This window comes from Pristis pectinata, chromosome 9 (genome assembly GCF_009764475.1).
Source record: "Pristis pectinata isolate sPriPec2 chromosome 9, sPriPec2.1.pri, whole genome shotgun sequence".
Taxonomy (NCBI): domain Eukaryota; kingdom Metazoa; phylum Chordata; class Chondrichthyes; order Rhinopristiformes; family Pristidae; genus Pristis; species Pristis pectinata.
In genome coordinates, this window is record NC_067413.1 from 18,487,325 (window position 1) to 18,502,330 (window position 15,006).

At 37.6% G+C, this 15,006-nt stretch overlaps 1 protein-coding gene across 9 annotated transcripts in view; it reads left to right on the plus strand.

Moving 5' to 3' along the window:
- Positions 1-15,006, plus strand: part of adgrb1a (adhesion G protein-coupled receptor B1a) — a 410,472-nt gene that overhangs the window by 195,636 nt on the left and 199,830 nt on the right. For all 9 annotated transcript variants that reach the window (XM_052022801.1, XM_052022802.1, XM_052022803.1 and 6 more), the window contains 4 exons: positions 3,032-3,133; positions 4,712-4,818; positions 12,472-12,666; positions 14,057-14,125. In XM_052022801.1, coding sequence (XP_051878761.1) covers positions 3,032-3,133; positions 4,712-4,818; positions 12,472-12,666; positions 14,057-14,125 — 473 coding nt within the window. The remainder of the gene's footprint in view (positions 1-3,031; positions 3,134-4,711; positions 4,819-12,471; positions 12,667-14,056; positions 14,126-15,006) is intronic.

A 15,006-nucleotide genomic window follows, 5' to 3' on the forward strand; every position in this document is an offset into this window, starting at 1 on the left:
TCTATGATGTACGACTCTGTGACTGAGTCATGCAACACACATTTCTTCTCTTAACACACAAACTGGAGGGTTCGGGTGCAACTTCCAGCCCTGGGTGAAAGTTCACAGTTCAACTCGGAGTATGTAATGGTATTTTGCAGATTTTTATATTCATTTAAAGGGACACTCTACTGACATCAGGAGACCTGTCTGAGCAGCTTCAGAATTCACTGCAGGCTGTGCACAAACATTCCAAGGTTCATAGAGTGTGTTTAAACCAACAGGGTGTTTTGTCCCCCCTAATATTTTGCTGTGGAGATTCTCATTTCATTGATGTTTCAGTGGTGACAACATTGACAGCACTCAGTTGGCAACCTTTCTGGCTGAGGTGTTACAAGATCTGCAGCAATGCCAAACCCTGCCGCACCAGTGTCAATTTTGAATGCACAAGGATGTTACTTGCTCTAAAAAAGGACACTATTCAGCTGTGCTAATGTTCAGAATTATTTATTGCAGGGAAAGAAGTAAATGTTTCAAACATCAAAAATCATGAGATATTTCAGTAAACTTAACATACTCCAGTGCCTTTCTTGTTCCATAGGTAATACAAGATAAGATAAGATATCTTTATTAGTCACGTGTACAAAGAAACACACAATGAAATGCATCTTTTGTGTAGAGTGTTCTGGGGAATCTCTTCTCCACCCTCTCAAGTGCAATCACATCCTTCATCCTATTTCCTAGCTGCCTTTGCCTAAATAAGAGGTGAAGAACATTGTCACAGTTTGACCTCCTTGTCCACCCTCAACCCCCATACCTCACAGGGTCTTCCTTCTGGATGTTATCCCTTTCACCTGGGCTTCAGTGTCCCCTGCAGTGGTACAGCTTCCTATCTCTTCCATAATGTATGTCGCTGCCATCTGACAGCCACAGGAAGTGTCCTTTAAAGATTTTTCTCCTGTCATTGGTACACAGCTAAGTGTTTCCAGCTTTGTTCAGTCGGGTGTGGTCCTGTCTGCAGCTGCACAGTTCTTGTTTTCATGCGTGGGTTTGTTGGATGTAAACCACTTTAGCGCTGTTCCTAATTTTTGACTGGGTGTCACACTATGTGAGTGGATATTTTTAACACTCCAAAAAAGGGTCTAGGTCTTGTGTCTTCTACTGTTTGTTTATTTTTTCTGCCATTTTTTTCATTTGTGACTATAATTTCTCTTGTCAATACCTCTGAAGTTACTTTCACTAATTTCTTCTAAAAGTTCTTGCAAACTGTTTTTTATCTTCCTTGCTGCTTAATAGCGGTGCTCTGTTTACTTCGTCTTCATCACCATTTTCTGGATGGTGTTGATAAATTCCTCTTATTCTTTGCTTTCTGCTCTTTGGACAATGGAGTAAACTGCTTTGACCTCGTACAAATCCATTTACTTAGCCACGGTTGTACCACTTTTCCAATGAACCTTTTGTTTTTCACCATAATTATATTGGTTAAAATTAGAATTTATTCTTTTGAATACTTTTCATTACTTTCATAATTTATCTCAATCCATTCATCTGTCCTCCCTCCAAATTTGGCTTTGTTAAACAGAGAATTCAACATTCTAACTTGGCCTCTCAAAATTAATATGAAATATGAAATCCGTTCCCCAGAGGATTCTTTATTATATGATTGCTTATTAACCCTGTTTCATTGCACAATTCTAGATCAAAAATTGGCATTTTCTTGGTGATTACTTGACATACTTTTCCTGAAAGCTGGCTTAAATGTATTCTATACTCATCCTCCAAGTACTCTTGCCAGTTTCCCTTATCCAGTCTTTAGGATATCCAGCATCCCCTTTGATTGTCAAATTGTACTTGTTACATGTGCCTCTAATTGCCTATTAATACCCTATCTAACACTACATTATGGTAAGGAGCCCACCTTAACACTCCTGCTAGTGTTTTCTGATTGTGTTGTTACTTAGCACCACTCTAATTCTACAAATTTCACCTTCTGGGTTAAGATTTTTTTCTCACTACCACTTGATGCTACAAACATGATCCTGGAATGTGGCCTGGAATATTTAGTCACATGGCATAATCTTGTGGTCTCACCAACAATGAACATTTCACTGAAAACTCCACATCAGGGAGACCGAGAGCAGAATTTGTGATCAATTTGTGGAATATCATTCTACAGAAATGACCCCAAGTTTCCACAATAATGCTATTTCATCCAATTCCATTTTGATCCTTCTGTCTTTGCCTTCCAAACCTATCCAACATGAGTGTGAGGAATAACACCTTGTCTTATAATTATACATATTACAGTCTTATAGACTCAAGATTTTCAACAATTTCATACAATGATTCTGCTGTTCTCATGTACATTCCATCTTGCTCTATCCCCAGTGAAATGTATCTACACAGTTATTCATTTAGTCATTTTCCTGCCAACAACACTGTCTTTTTTGTTCTAGCTTCCCCTTTCCCCCTTACTCTGCATTTTAAATCTAGTTTATTTCTATATTTTTCCAGTTGTAGTATAAGGTCACTGAGTTGAAACATTAACTCAATAAAATGGACTCTTGACCCCACAATCTACCTTGTTATGGCTTTGTACCTTATTGTCTGCCTGCACTGCACTTTCTCTATAACTGTAACACTTTATTTTACATTCTGTTATTGTTTTCCCTTGTACTATCTCAATGCACTGTTGTAGTGAAATGATCTGCATGAATAGCATGCAAAACAGTTTTTCACTGTGCCTCAGTACATGTGACAATAGTTAACCAATTTACCAATTTAACTTTGTTTTTCCCTTCACGCTTGACTGCTTGACCTATGGAGTATTTTCAGCATTTTCTCTTTTTATTTCAGGTTTCCAGTTTCTGGAATATTTTGTTCCGATGATATTCAAGCTTTATCAAGTTTAAATTCATTAGATTTCAAGATCAAGGGTTTATTCTTGCACAAAAATTGAATCTTCCTGTTCCCCTTTTCCTGTATGGTACATATTAAGATTGGAGCTTTACAGAATGTATTCACATTAACCATGACATAATTTTTGCTTCAGAACCTCATGAATACTGTCAGGAGGAAAATTACAACTCAATGGTATGGACAAAGACAGCAGCAGGCGAGTCTGCAGTGGTCAGCTGCCCACCAAGTGCTGCAGGTAATTATTGCTGGCAGGAATTAGCTGGGAAGAAGCCTCATTCCCTCCTTAATGGTGATCGAGAGATCTAAACTCCTATTGAATTTTAGAAGAATATTATTGAAAGAAGGGGGGCTGTTAATTATTTTCAGACATTTTCTGAAATGCATTGGCCTTAATATCAACATCCCCTCCCACGCTGGTTGAGGGGGAGGGTAGAAATTAAAGAATGAACTAAATATTCAGGGATCACGTCCCTAATATACCTGCTGTGAATTTAAATGCTGGTGGATTATAAATGTCCTCCGTTGTAGAGGCAGTAAACTTAATTATCATATTTAAATCAAGCAACGTGGCAAACTTATTTAAAGTTAAAAGTAAATGGATGGGATTGCCAAGGCTCAGAAAACCCCATTGCAAAAGGACAATGGCAGCTGTTGGCTCCAACAGGTTAATGTTTTCACACAGCACTCCTTGTTGGCTTAGATACTTCCCTTCTGTCAATCTCTCCTCACAAAACTCCCACCTTGACTTGGATTACATCTTTCTCTCCCCATTACTGGATCACCAATTTGGGCCCTCTGATCTGCCCATCCCATAGCTCAATCTCTCCCTCACTTTTGCTGTGGTCTCATATGCCCACCAAGCCCAATCTATCTCATTCTCTGTCAGTTGCCTGTGACCAAAGTTTAGAAACCAGCTGGCTGAACCACAATTCAAATGGATATTTTTAAACAGTTGGGCTTTTGAATATCATATACCATGACTAAATTTCTGTATGTTTAATGTGCCTGTACTTTAGGAGGGTATTACAATGTTAACCCGACTCAGAAAACCATCAGCAGTGAACGTATCAATGGCAGTGTTGCCCTTTGAAATTTGAAGTAGTTTAAAATTGTTGGAGAGAATTGTTATTGATATTTCAAGCCAATAAATCAATAAACTTTTAATAAATCTGAGATTATAATTAAAACAGAATACCATTTGCAGAATATATCGTGAGACCACCAAATTATCCTGCCTGAATCATTGTCCATCAAAAGAGCACCAAGATAATTTATTCAGAAAAAAATAAATGAAGAAACATTGGAGCAAAGGTTGACATACAAGGACCAAGGGCATTTCGTTATGAGTACAAAAGGGAAGAAAAAGATGAACAGGGTGCATAAATCATGAGATTGTCAGATTTCATCACAAGGACTGCAGTATAACATGATTGTTTTCCAGTTACTTATGTTGCTTCACAGCTGAAGGAAACTGCTATCCATTTCAATTTAATGAGCTGAATTTTCCTTCAATCATTACCAGGTTAGGAGAAAGATTGGATCTTAGATTAGTAATTAAAAGTCTATTATTTTAACAATGCAAGATAAAAATGATGATCTGAAGTGTACTGTACAAACATTTGATACATTCATGCCGAACTTCATCTTTATCCAGGCAGGTTCAGCCTTTTGATGAATGGACTAAATCTTGCATGTAAATGGAAAGGAAATGTAATTGTCCATTAATAGAATTGTTCAATATCAGTTCCAGCTGTATTTTTTTCCACATGCTGATGTTGAAAAATGCCGCAACTAAATATTTTGATGTTCTCAGGAATAATCCTGAGAAATTGTCTCCTAGATGATGAGGGAATCGCATTTTGGGAACCTCCAAGCTTTACCAAATGTGTTTCCAATGACTACCAGATGTTGCAGTCAGAGGTATGTGCATTACTTGATACTCTGAGCTGATGTATATTGTGATCTATTGTCTAACCAGTAAGAGAATTTCTCTTCTATATCTCTGTTGCAGGCTTCTTCCTTTCTACCTGTTCTACAGTCTATCTGTTGAGGGAAAATGCACCATTGGTGCTTCAATTAGATAATTTCTTTTGCCATTTTTCTTTCTGTCATATTTTTCTAAATCTCCTCCTGCATAAGAACTTCAATAAAATCTCCTGATAATAAAGAGTCAAGGCAGCTCACAATTTGAGAGGTTGTGATGTTAAGTAAACAGCACTGACTTTTAACTCGGCCAGAGAAAGGCCTATCACCAAGGCAACTAGGCATGGGCAATAAATGCCAAAGCAGTCAGCATCAACTGCAATCTGACAATGAAAAATTAAAAAACCTGTCAATCCACGAAGAAATTAGTTTACAGTGAAATATCAATGTGATAGAATTTTTTTAAAAAAATCATGTACCAATGTATGATCAAATTAAAACATCTTGCTTATATTAACAAGATACCAGTACTTATAATGGGTAATTTTAATCAGAGAATATTGACAAACTTGAAGGTTAAGCTCCCAAATTTGTTTTTGCCCTTGTCTCAATTTAACACTTAACCCTTTGTAGGACTCAGCTTTGTATTTAACCATTTCAGATTGTAAACTGTTTTTTTGCACAAAACTGCTGGTTCTGACTCTGTTGTCATTATAAACATTACTAGTTTTTCTCACTTTTCCCAAAGCCATTCCTTTTGTCTTGTTGCAGAAACTTGTCACTTAGTGACTTAAAATACAAATCTCTTAAAGAGATTTCTTGTTATTCTTTGCTTGCCTTGCTGCTTTCCCTGACCCTGTCATTGTTTAAAACTTATTATATCTTGAGTGTAAGGTCAATGAACTGAGGTATTAACTTTGATTTTCTGTCCCCACATTTGCTGACTGACCTGTTGAATGTTTCCAGCATTTTCTGGTTTTATTTTAGATTTAGAGTGTCTGAAGTATTTTGATTTTATTAAATGTTAATTTTGTGTGATTAAGTTGCTTGATTAATGAAGTTACAGAGAAAGTAAATGAGAATAGTGGGGCGGATGATGTGTATGTAGGCTATGAGAAGGTCTTTGATAAAGCAGTGCATAAAAAATTGGATAGGATAAAATAACTGATATGTAATTGATTAAGTAACAGAAAAAATAGTGTAGAAGGGCATGGCTGTTTATTAGATGAGACAAAAATGTTGTGTTATCAACCAAGTATTCTTCTCTTGATATATATTTATGACTTAGATGAATATGAAAGACAAAATGTCAAAGTTTGTGAATGACATGTGCAGATGACATAAAACACAATAAACTTTGAAGAGGGTGGTGATGTGGATAGGCAGAGAAATAGACAGACGTAGATGAAATTTGCAGTGTGGTGATTCATTGGGTAACAAGAATATGGAGAAGCAGTATAAATTAAATGTTACAAAGATAAGGAGTGTGCATGAGCAGAGAGTTTTTAAAAATGACAGAAGTTGAGGAGTTTTTTTTTAAAGAGATCCATGCTTTTATAAATATAGACATGGTGTGCAGAAGCAAGGAAGTAATGTTAATTCTTTATAAAATACTGATTAGATTCCAGATTGACTCTGTGGTACTTCTGGGCATCACACCGTAGAAAGGATATCAAGGCTTTGGAGACTGTGTAGAAAGATTTTCTGAAAGGATACTAGGGATAAAAGACTCCAGCTGCTTTAAAAGACTAGAGAAATTAAGGCTTTTTTCCTTTGCGTAAAAGAGAAAAGCAGACGATAGGGGTGCTGAAAATCATGGTCATTTTTGATGAGGAAAGGGGAATCTATTTGCAGTGGCAAAGGGTAAGTTATTGGAGGATACAAATTTAAGTCAAATGGTAAGTTGTTCTGGATAGTCTTGCCTAAAATGCTGGTGAAAACAGGTTCAATAATAAGTTGATTGATACCAGTAGGGAGAAAATTTCTGGGTTAAGTGGAGAGGGAAAAGAAGCAGGACTAATTGGACAGCTTCAGCAACAAGTAACACAAGCATGATGGGTTGAATGTTCTCCATTGGTTGTGTAACATTCTGAATCATTGGGGAAAGCTCCCAAAAAGAAGAATTATATTTACCGATTTCATGTTGAAAGTCGTAGTTTCATATTGGGGCATCAGGGACGTGATTAGAAATATGATACAGTATTCAGTAGAATTATTCACACACATAGATCTGAGGTTGCTAAGGGGTGGAAATTGTGGTGGTGGTAGCCATAATCTTCGAGACAGCTGTAGGTACAGAGTGGTGCCTGAGGACTGCTGCTAAAAAAAGTGTATACAAATAAGCTCAACACTACAGGCCAGTTAGTTTAACCACAACAGTGGACAATCTCTTAGAAACAGGGACAGAAAAATCAGTCCCTTGAACAACTGTGGATTGTTTATGAAAAGTCAGCATGGATGTCCTAAAGGCGAACCAATTTTAGTGAATTTGATGGAAATTTTTGATGATTGATGGGTGTATATTGACTCTCAAAAGAAGTTTCATACCACACCAAGAATAGGTTTGTCAACAAAGTTGAAGTCCTTGAAGTAAAAGGGCAGTAGTAGAATAGTCAGAAAATCAAATGTGACAGACAGCAGTATGGTTGTGAACCATTGTTTATTGGACTGCAGAGATGTTCATCATGTTTTAATAAATAAAGGCATAAAGTACAAGAGCAAGGAAGTCATGATGCACTTGTTTGGCCACAATTGAAGGATTATGTCCGGTATGTCATGCTTCAGGAAAGATGTAAGGACATGAGTGAAAGTGAAGAAGAGGATTACAAAAATAATTCTAGGGATGATAGACTGAAGAAGCTGGAGTTTATCTCCTTGGAACAGGGGAGGTTATGAGGGAATCTGATTGAGGTATTCAAAATCATGAATGATCTAGACAGCAGATAGTAAGTGGTTAAGATCAGCCACTTGATGCAAGCCTGATCAGACCAGACCATATGTGTCATGTTTGGATCAGGTTGGGTATATGTTTTTCCTGAACCAACATTTGTGGTTGGTTTGGGTCTGACCAGGCCTTGAATGTAGAGAACGAGAGACAGATGCTGATGGGCAGAGAGATGTAGGTTGTGTGTGTGTGTGTGTGTGGATAAGAGAGAGAGAGGATGGGTATTCTGGGTATTCATACAGAGAGACAATGGCAGTGGGTGGAAAAAGAACTCTAAATACTTGGGCTCAGGTGAGGTCCAGATTGGCCACAGTGGAGTCCAGTCCAAACCAACTCTACATTTTATACCTGCCCACTAATCTGAAGTACATTGCTTGGAGGAGTAGTGGAGGCCAATTCAATTGCAGTGTTCAAAAAAGAACACTTGGAACAAAAAAGTTTGTAGGGCCATGGGGAGAGGGTGGAGGAGTGGGGTATGGTAAATTGCTTTTGTATAGAATCAGCATGATCGAAAGGCCAAATGCACCCTCCTCTGCTGCAACCTTTCTGAGATTCTGTGAAAGCTGCTGTACAGTTATATATTCAGTCACAACCTATTTGACTAATTTTCTGAACTAAATAGTGTGAAGGTACAGTTGTAGTTGATGCATTTGTTAAATCAGGTCACAAGCTTGAAGGAAATTAGATAATATTGCTGCAATTTATTGGTTGAAGTAGCAAATAGAAAATGGACTTATATTGCCTTCCATATTTATGTTCTCAGAGATGGATCATCATGTTCAATTAATTGGAATAAAGCAAGGAATTTTCTTGCTGGATTCTGCCTGTGGTAGAATTCATCAATTATTTGTTGGAAGCCCAAAATATGTCACTTAAAATTCATTCCTTTTGGAAATACTCTATTAAATTGTAATCCTCCTGGGTCCATTATGACCTTGTGCTTCCTGTTAACTTCTGAACATCAATCAATCAATTATTGCCATAAGCTTTTTGAATGGCTATTATTTATTAATGTGTTTGTATTTTGATCTTAAGTAAACATAGTATTGTTAAAGTGCCCAAGGCATTAACTCAATTTGTTAAACCTTAAAGGGTTCATTGAAGAAAGTAGATGTAATCCTAAAATCAGATTTTAAATGCTTTTGCACAGTAAATAAGTGCCTAACTAATTTAAGAGCAAACCTTAAAGAAGTTAATTTCAGAAATTAATTTTGCTTTACATTCCTTTTGAAAATCATGCTTTGTATCCAATTGCTAGACTGCAACCAGAGAGGGATCAAAAATGTTACCTAAACACTCACCTAAATAAGTGCTGCTGTCAAAGGTATAATTATATCAAGAAGTAATTTGTATCTTTTACCAAAAGCCCATGCTGCCAACATTACTGACCTTAATTTAATTTTGTGTTGCATGTGAGAAAAGCCGCAGGATGTCTGTGATGGGGGAACAGCTTGCCTTAGTGAACCTCTAAGTTTTTTTTCTCTTTGATTTACTGGCCCTTCTCTCCCTATGCCCTACCACCTCTTTCTCTATTGTTTTTCTTTTGCTCTCGCCAGTAATTCTTTTTGACAATTTTTGCCCTGATCTGTAATTTCCATCATTCTGCTCTTCATATTTATTATACCTTTATCACTCCTCTTTAAGCAATCCCCCATTCTTTCCCAATTTATCTTATTGCTTTCATTTGATCTTTGTCCTCTAAGTTTTCACTGTTTTTCTAACCACATTTTGTTTCTGCCCCAATCCACCTCAGTCCCTTTGTCTCTTCCTTTATCTCTTTCATCTCTTTCCCTCTTCCACATCCCAACTTTTTATACCCTTGGACTGTTCTGTTGCCCTAAGGTGGTAGTGTCAGATCAAGTGAAAATTCAGTAACATCTCACTTGTTGCTTGGACAACAGGTAATTGGTTGGTAATTGGTTTATTATTGTCACATGTACCGAAATACAGTCAAAAGCTTTTCTTTGCATGACAGCCAGACAGATCATTCCATACGTAAGTACATCAAGGTAGTACAAAAGCAAAACGATAATAGAATGCAGAATATGGTGTTCCAGTTAAAGAGAAAGTTCAGTGCAGGCAGACAAATAAGGTACAAGGGCAATGACAAGGTAGACTGAGAGATCAAGAGTTCATCTTTATCATATTAGAGGTCCGTTCAATAGTCTCATAACAGCAGGATAGAAGCGATCCTTGAGCCTGGTGGTACATGTTCTCAAGTTTTTATATCTTCTGCCCTCTTGTGTTTGACCATGCACAAAGGAATAGGACACAGTGAGGATAAAGAATCTGGGAATAGCAGGCATTAGCAAGAGAGGAAAGCAACCAATGAAGAACCAGAAAGTAATGCAGAGAGGGCTGTGGATGGCCTAATGTGTGTTGTTTTAGATAGGAGCTATAAAAAGACTAATGTCTGCATTTATCACTCATTGTGCAGTGTACTAATAGCTCCTATGATTGCGGGCCCATTACATAGAAATTCAATAGCATTCAGGGCCCAGAATTCCTGACTTGGCCTTGTACTAGTAAAGGCATTTTGTTCATGTACTTCACTAGTACATGGTGTGCAGGGGGGAAAAAAGGTGTCAGTGATCAGGTTCTGCCTGAGCTGAGTACCCAGACCTAGGCTGAGACCTTTTCATGGAAGCTCCCTTGAATTGTGCTGCTGTGGAATGGGTATCATAGAATCACATAACACAAAAGTGGGTTCTTTTGGCCCACCTCAACCATTTGCCTTCATTAAGCTCCTATCCTTCTCTGCCTTTCCCATCTAAATATCCGTCCAAATCCCTTTTAAATGCTGTAATTATATCCGTCTCTACCCCCTCCTCTGGCAGCTCACTGCAGATAGACACCACCCTCTACGTGAAGTGTAGTGCTAGGAAAACCTTGTTGGTTGCTGCTACACAATTTCTATAGGTTGCTGTCAAAACAAGAGTTGCTCTGGGAATAAAACACTATAAATGACTGATGTGTGCAAGCTCCAGAGTAATCATGTTCCACTCCAGGTAGCATCAAATTTGATGTGCATTGTGCTGAAAAGGCTAGTGCCACTTATCCAAATTTCCTAGCAGTGGTGCAGTAAACTTCCAGAGGGCAGAAGATATAAAAGCTTGAGAACATGTATCACCAGGCTCAAGGATCGCTTCTATCCTGCTGTTATAAGACTATTGAACCTCTTATATGATAAAGATGAACTCTTGATCTCTCAATCTACCTTGTGATTGCCCTTGTACCTTATTTGTCTGCCTGCACTGCACTTTCTCTGCAACTGGAACACTATATTCTGCATTCTATTATCATTTTGCAATTCAGGCTATGTAATAATTTTAAAGCTTTTGCTACAAGTTCATAGCACTTCAACAATACTGCCACACAGGTAGGATAAGCTGTGACTTAGGATGCTCCAACAAGTACAATTAACCATCAGGCTTGTCACTTCCATCAGCAAAGTGAGGGAAGATGCCATCAATGGTGTTATCAAGCAGTCACCAATGTCCATTCTACATTTTGCCAGGATCACTTAGCTCCAGGCTCCATCACAGACTTGACACAAATATGAACCAAAGTGCTGAATTGGTTCATATTTGTGTCAACTCACCCATTATCTTCTCAATGAATTATTGTGTGATGAGTTACTACAGTTGATATACAAAGCACCACCTAAAGCAAAGGACTTGTAGTGCAACCAAAGGTAACCAAGATGATGATGGTGAATTAAAAACAAAGTACTGCAGATGCTGATCAGAAATAGGACCAGAACATGCTTCAGGCACTTTTGCCTGATGGCAGAGTGGTTGAATATCTGAAGCAAATTGCCTCAGAAACCAAACTTGGCCAAAGAGCCTGCTTGCTGCAGATTACTTTTGCAGTGTTACCTTCATGAAGTTCCTCCCCAAACCTGTCCCCAACAAACCACAGCAACTTGCAATCAAATAGTTCACTCTATGCAGGGATTCTTCACAGTACGTCTTACAAAGGAAGAGGTAATCATCCAGTAGAGTGTTAAGACATTTAGGGAAGAATTTACTGAACATACAATCAAAGGGAAAAGAAAAGAACTGGGGAAAGAGAGCAAGGCAAGGAGGTTCTGCACAAAAATTCCAGAGAGTAGGAATATAATGAGAAACACTTTTACTTATGCAGTTTTTTAGATGACAATTAAATTTGAAACTGCATTGTATTCTTCTGTATAAATATTTTCTTTAAAAAAATTGCTGATTAATTACATTAATGCTTATGAACATAGCGAGGTTTGGAGCCTCATTGTGTGATATTTGAATACTGTGAGATGTTTGTCTAATATCTGTTTCTCTAGCAAGGGCAGCCTACAAGGACATTGATTAATTTCATACACATCCCACTGATATTCTATTTTTATAACATAGAAGGACTGTGTTTGCATTTGAAAAAACGCAAAGAATTAATTAGTGAGAATATGGTCCAATTAAGTCATTTAAAAATAGTGTTGCAAATTTGAAAAATATCCATTTTATTGAACTACAATTTAATTCCATTGTTTACTGCTCCTGTGATCAGATTACTCAATAATCCTTCTTGATATTATCATGAATATTACCAGCATTGTTTATTAAGAAATTTATAGCAAAAGAGTATGCTAGGCTTAAAATCAGTTTATATGCCAAAGAATCTGCACATATTTTCCCAGTCTTATGCATTGCACAAAACGTTCCTTTAACCTGCAGACAAGGGAACACCTGTCTAAGGCCCAGCGAGGGCTAATCGGTGATGGAGTATCAGCAATTATACGAAAGCTGGCAGACACTTCCGAGGGAGGAACCAGCTACAGTGGAGACATCCTAGCCTTAATTGACATTTTGAAGAACATGACAGAAATCTTCCGTAGGACTTATTACACTCCCGTCTCTGGAGATATCCAGGTTGGTAGAACGTGATAATTGATTGATCGAAAAGATATGGAATACAAGTCCTTTCACTTGCTCTGATCTTCAGCCTATCAAATACTTAATCCAGCTCTGTATTTTTATGTGGAAGGTGATAAATCTTGGTAATTTGCTGCCTCAGAGAATGGTGAATACTCGACTGTACTCAGAGCTGAGATTGATGAATCTTGTATGGTGTTCAGATTGGTAAATGGACTTGAGGCACAGGATCAGCCGTGATCTTATTAAATGGTGGAGAAGGCTTGAAATCCATTCAGCTTCTCTTCTTTATGTTCTTTCAATTCTCTTATGTTTTGATCATGTGTTTACTAAACCGTTCTTATGCCAAAAGCATTACATTCACACTTCCAGCAAAAGTTGCAGAGTTGGAAGGTGAGCAAACCGAGGAGATTCAAGACATTCTGTCATTTTTACTACTGTGGTCCAACAGCCAGTTGTCTGAAGCAATCTTGGTGGTGAGAATTGAGATGATGGCATTTTAATTCATTGTTGTCCCCAATTATTTCAAAACTATTTGATGTAAAATTTGTTTGTCTAAAAGGTTTGGGCCTAATTCCGTAGGGGTATGAATCGATGATACAAAAGCATCTCCAATTTTGACCCGTTAAGCACGCATTTGATAGTTCAAATCTAGAAGAAACCCATAAGGATGACTGTTGTGCATGAAACAGAAATGCAATATTGTGCTTAGTGGACACCTCTTGCTACGTTGTGTTTGAGGTATATTATTGGAGAATTGTTGAGACACTTTTCAGCTGCATTCAACATGACATTCAAATGCCAACTGTGACTGGACATAAGAAAGTGTTTGGCTCCAACCCACAAATGATCCACAAAGTCAAAATTGAATTTATTGTCATATACACAAGAACATGTATGCACAGATGCAATGAAAAACTAACTTACAACAGCATCACAGGCACATAGCATCAGATAAGCAGCATTCACAAACAAAAACATAAATTAAACATAAATTATACACAATTTTTACAAGAAAGAACACAATTAGACCAAAAAAAACCCCAAAATCCATTGTAGTGCAAAGTGATCAAAGTAGTCATAGTGTTGCTATATTGAGGTAGTGATTAGGGTTGTGCAGGTTGGTTCAAGAAGCAAATGGTTGAAGGGAAGTAGCTGTTCTTGAACCTAGTGGTGTGGGACTTCAGGCTTCTGTAACTCCTGCCCGATGGTAGCTGCGAGAAGATGCCATGGCCCAGATGGTGGGGATCTTTGATGATGGATGTTGCCTTCTTGAGGCAGCACCTCATGTACATACTACCAAACTGAATATGTCAGAAAATTTCTATTCTGCTTTAGTGAAGCTCATTTTATCATTAATGTGGCATTCTACTTTTTTGTTTTGCAGAATTTTGTTCAAATAGTGAGCAATTTATTATCAGAAGAAAATAGACCAAGATGGAAAGAAGCTCAGCTGGTAAGAGTTAAATATAGAATGTCAAATTTTAAATCAAAAAAACTCTGTTGAAATAATCAGTTATTTATTTACTGAACTGAATGCATAGGGTCAATCCTCTACAATTTCTTTTGATAGCAACTATGCTGTGATTGGGCTGTTTAACTTACAGCTATAGAGTTAAAGTTGAAAACAGAAATTGATTTTCCTAGTTAATATGTAACTGGACATACATATAGAGGTTTGAGTCCATAAGAAAATAAGTTGCTTTTGGAGTCTGCATTTGACCTTTCCTTTGTCAATGTTTTGCCTCATTTGAAAGTTTTTGAGAACTGTTTGATAGGTGGAAAGATGCATTGCCATTTGTCAGTTCAGATTCATTTACCATATCAAGCTTGGTAAGGGGAAAGTAACATTTGTGTCACAAAACTGCCAACTAGTGACCATATTCAACAAGAAAGATTGGAGCCACTTGAAGTGGTTAGAGTCTTTCTTCTTGGACATGAGACTCCCTACCATTAACACTCTGGGAGTCACTATAGATCAGAAATGCAACTGGCACCAGCCACATAAATATTGCAGCTACAAATTCCATTGGAAGGATTTTTTAAAATCATTTTTTATTCATTTGCCAACCTGGGCATCATTAACAGATCATTTATTGGATATTCCTTTTTGCCCCCAGTAGTGGTGGGTGTCTTGAATCACTGAAGTCTGTGTGGTTAAGTTAGTGCTGCAGTTAGTAGACAGCTTAAGGCTTTTGTTGCAACATCAATGAATGCCAATATATTTCCAAGCTAGATTAAGGTGTGACTTGGAGCAGAACATCTCTGTAGTACTATTTCCATGCACCACCAGCCCTTGCCCTTTAAGTGGTTTGCTGCTGAAGAAGCCATGTAGAT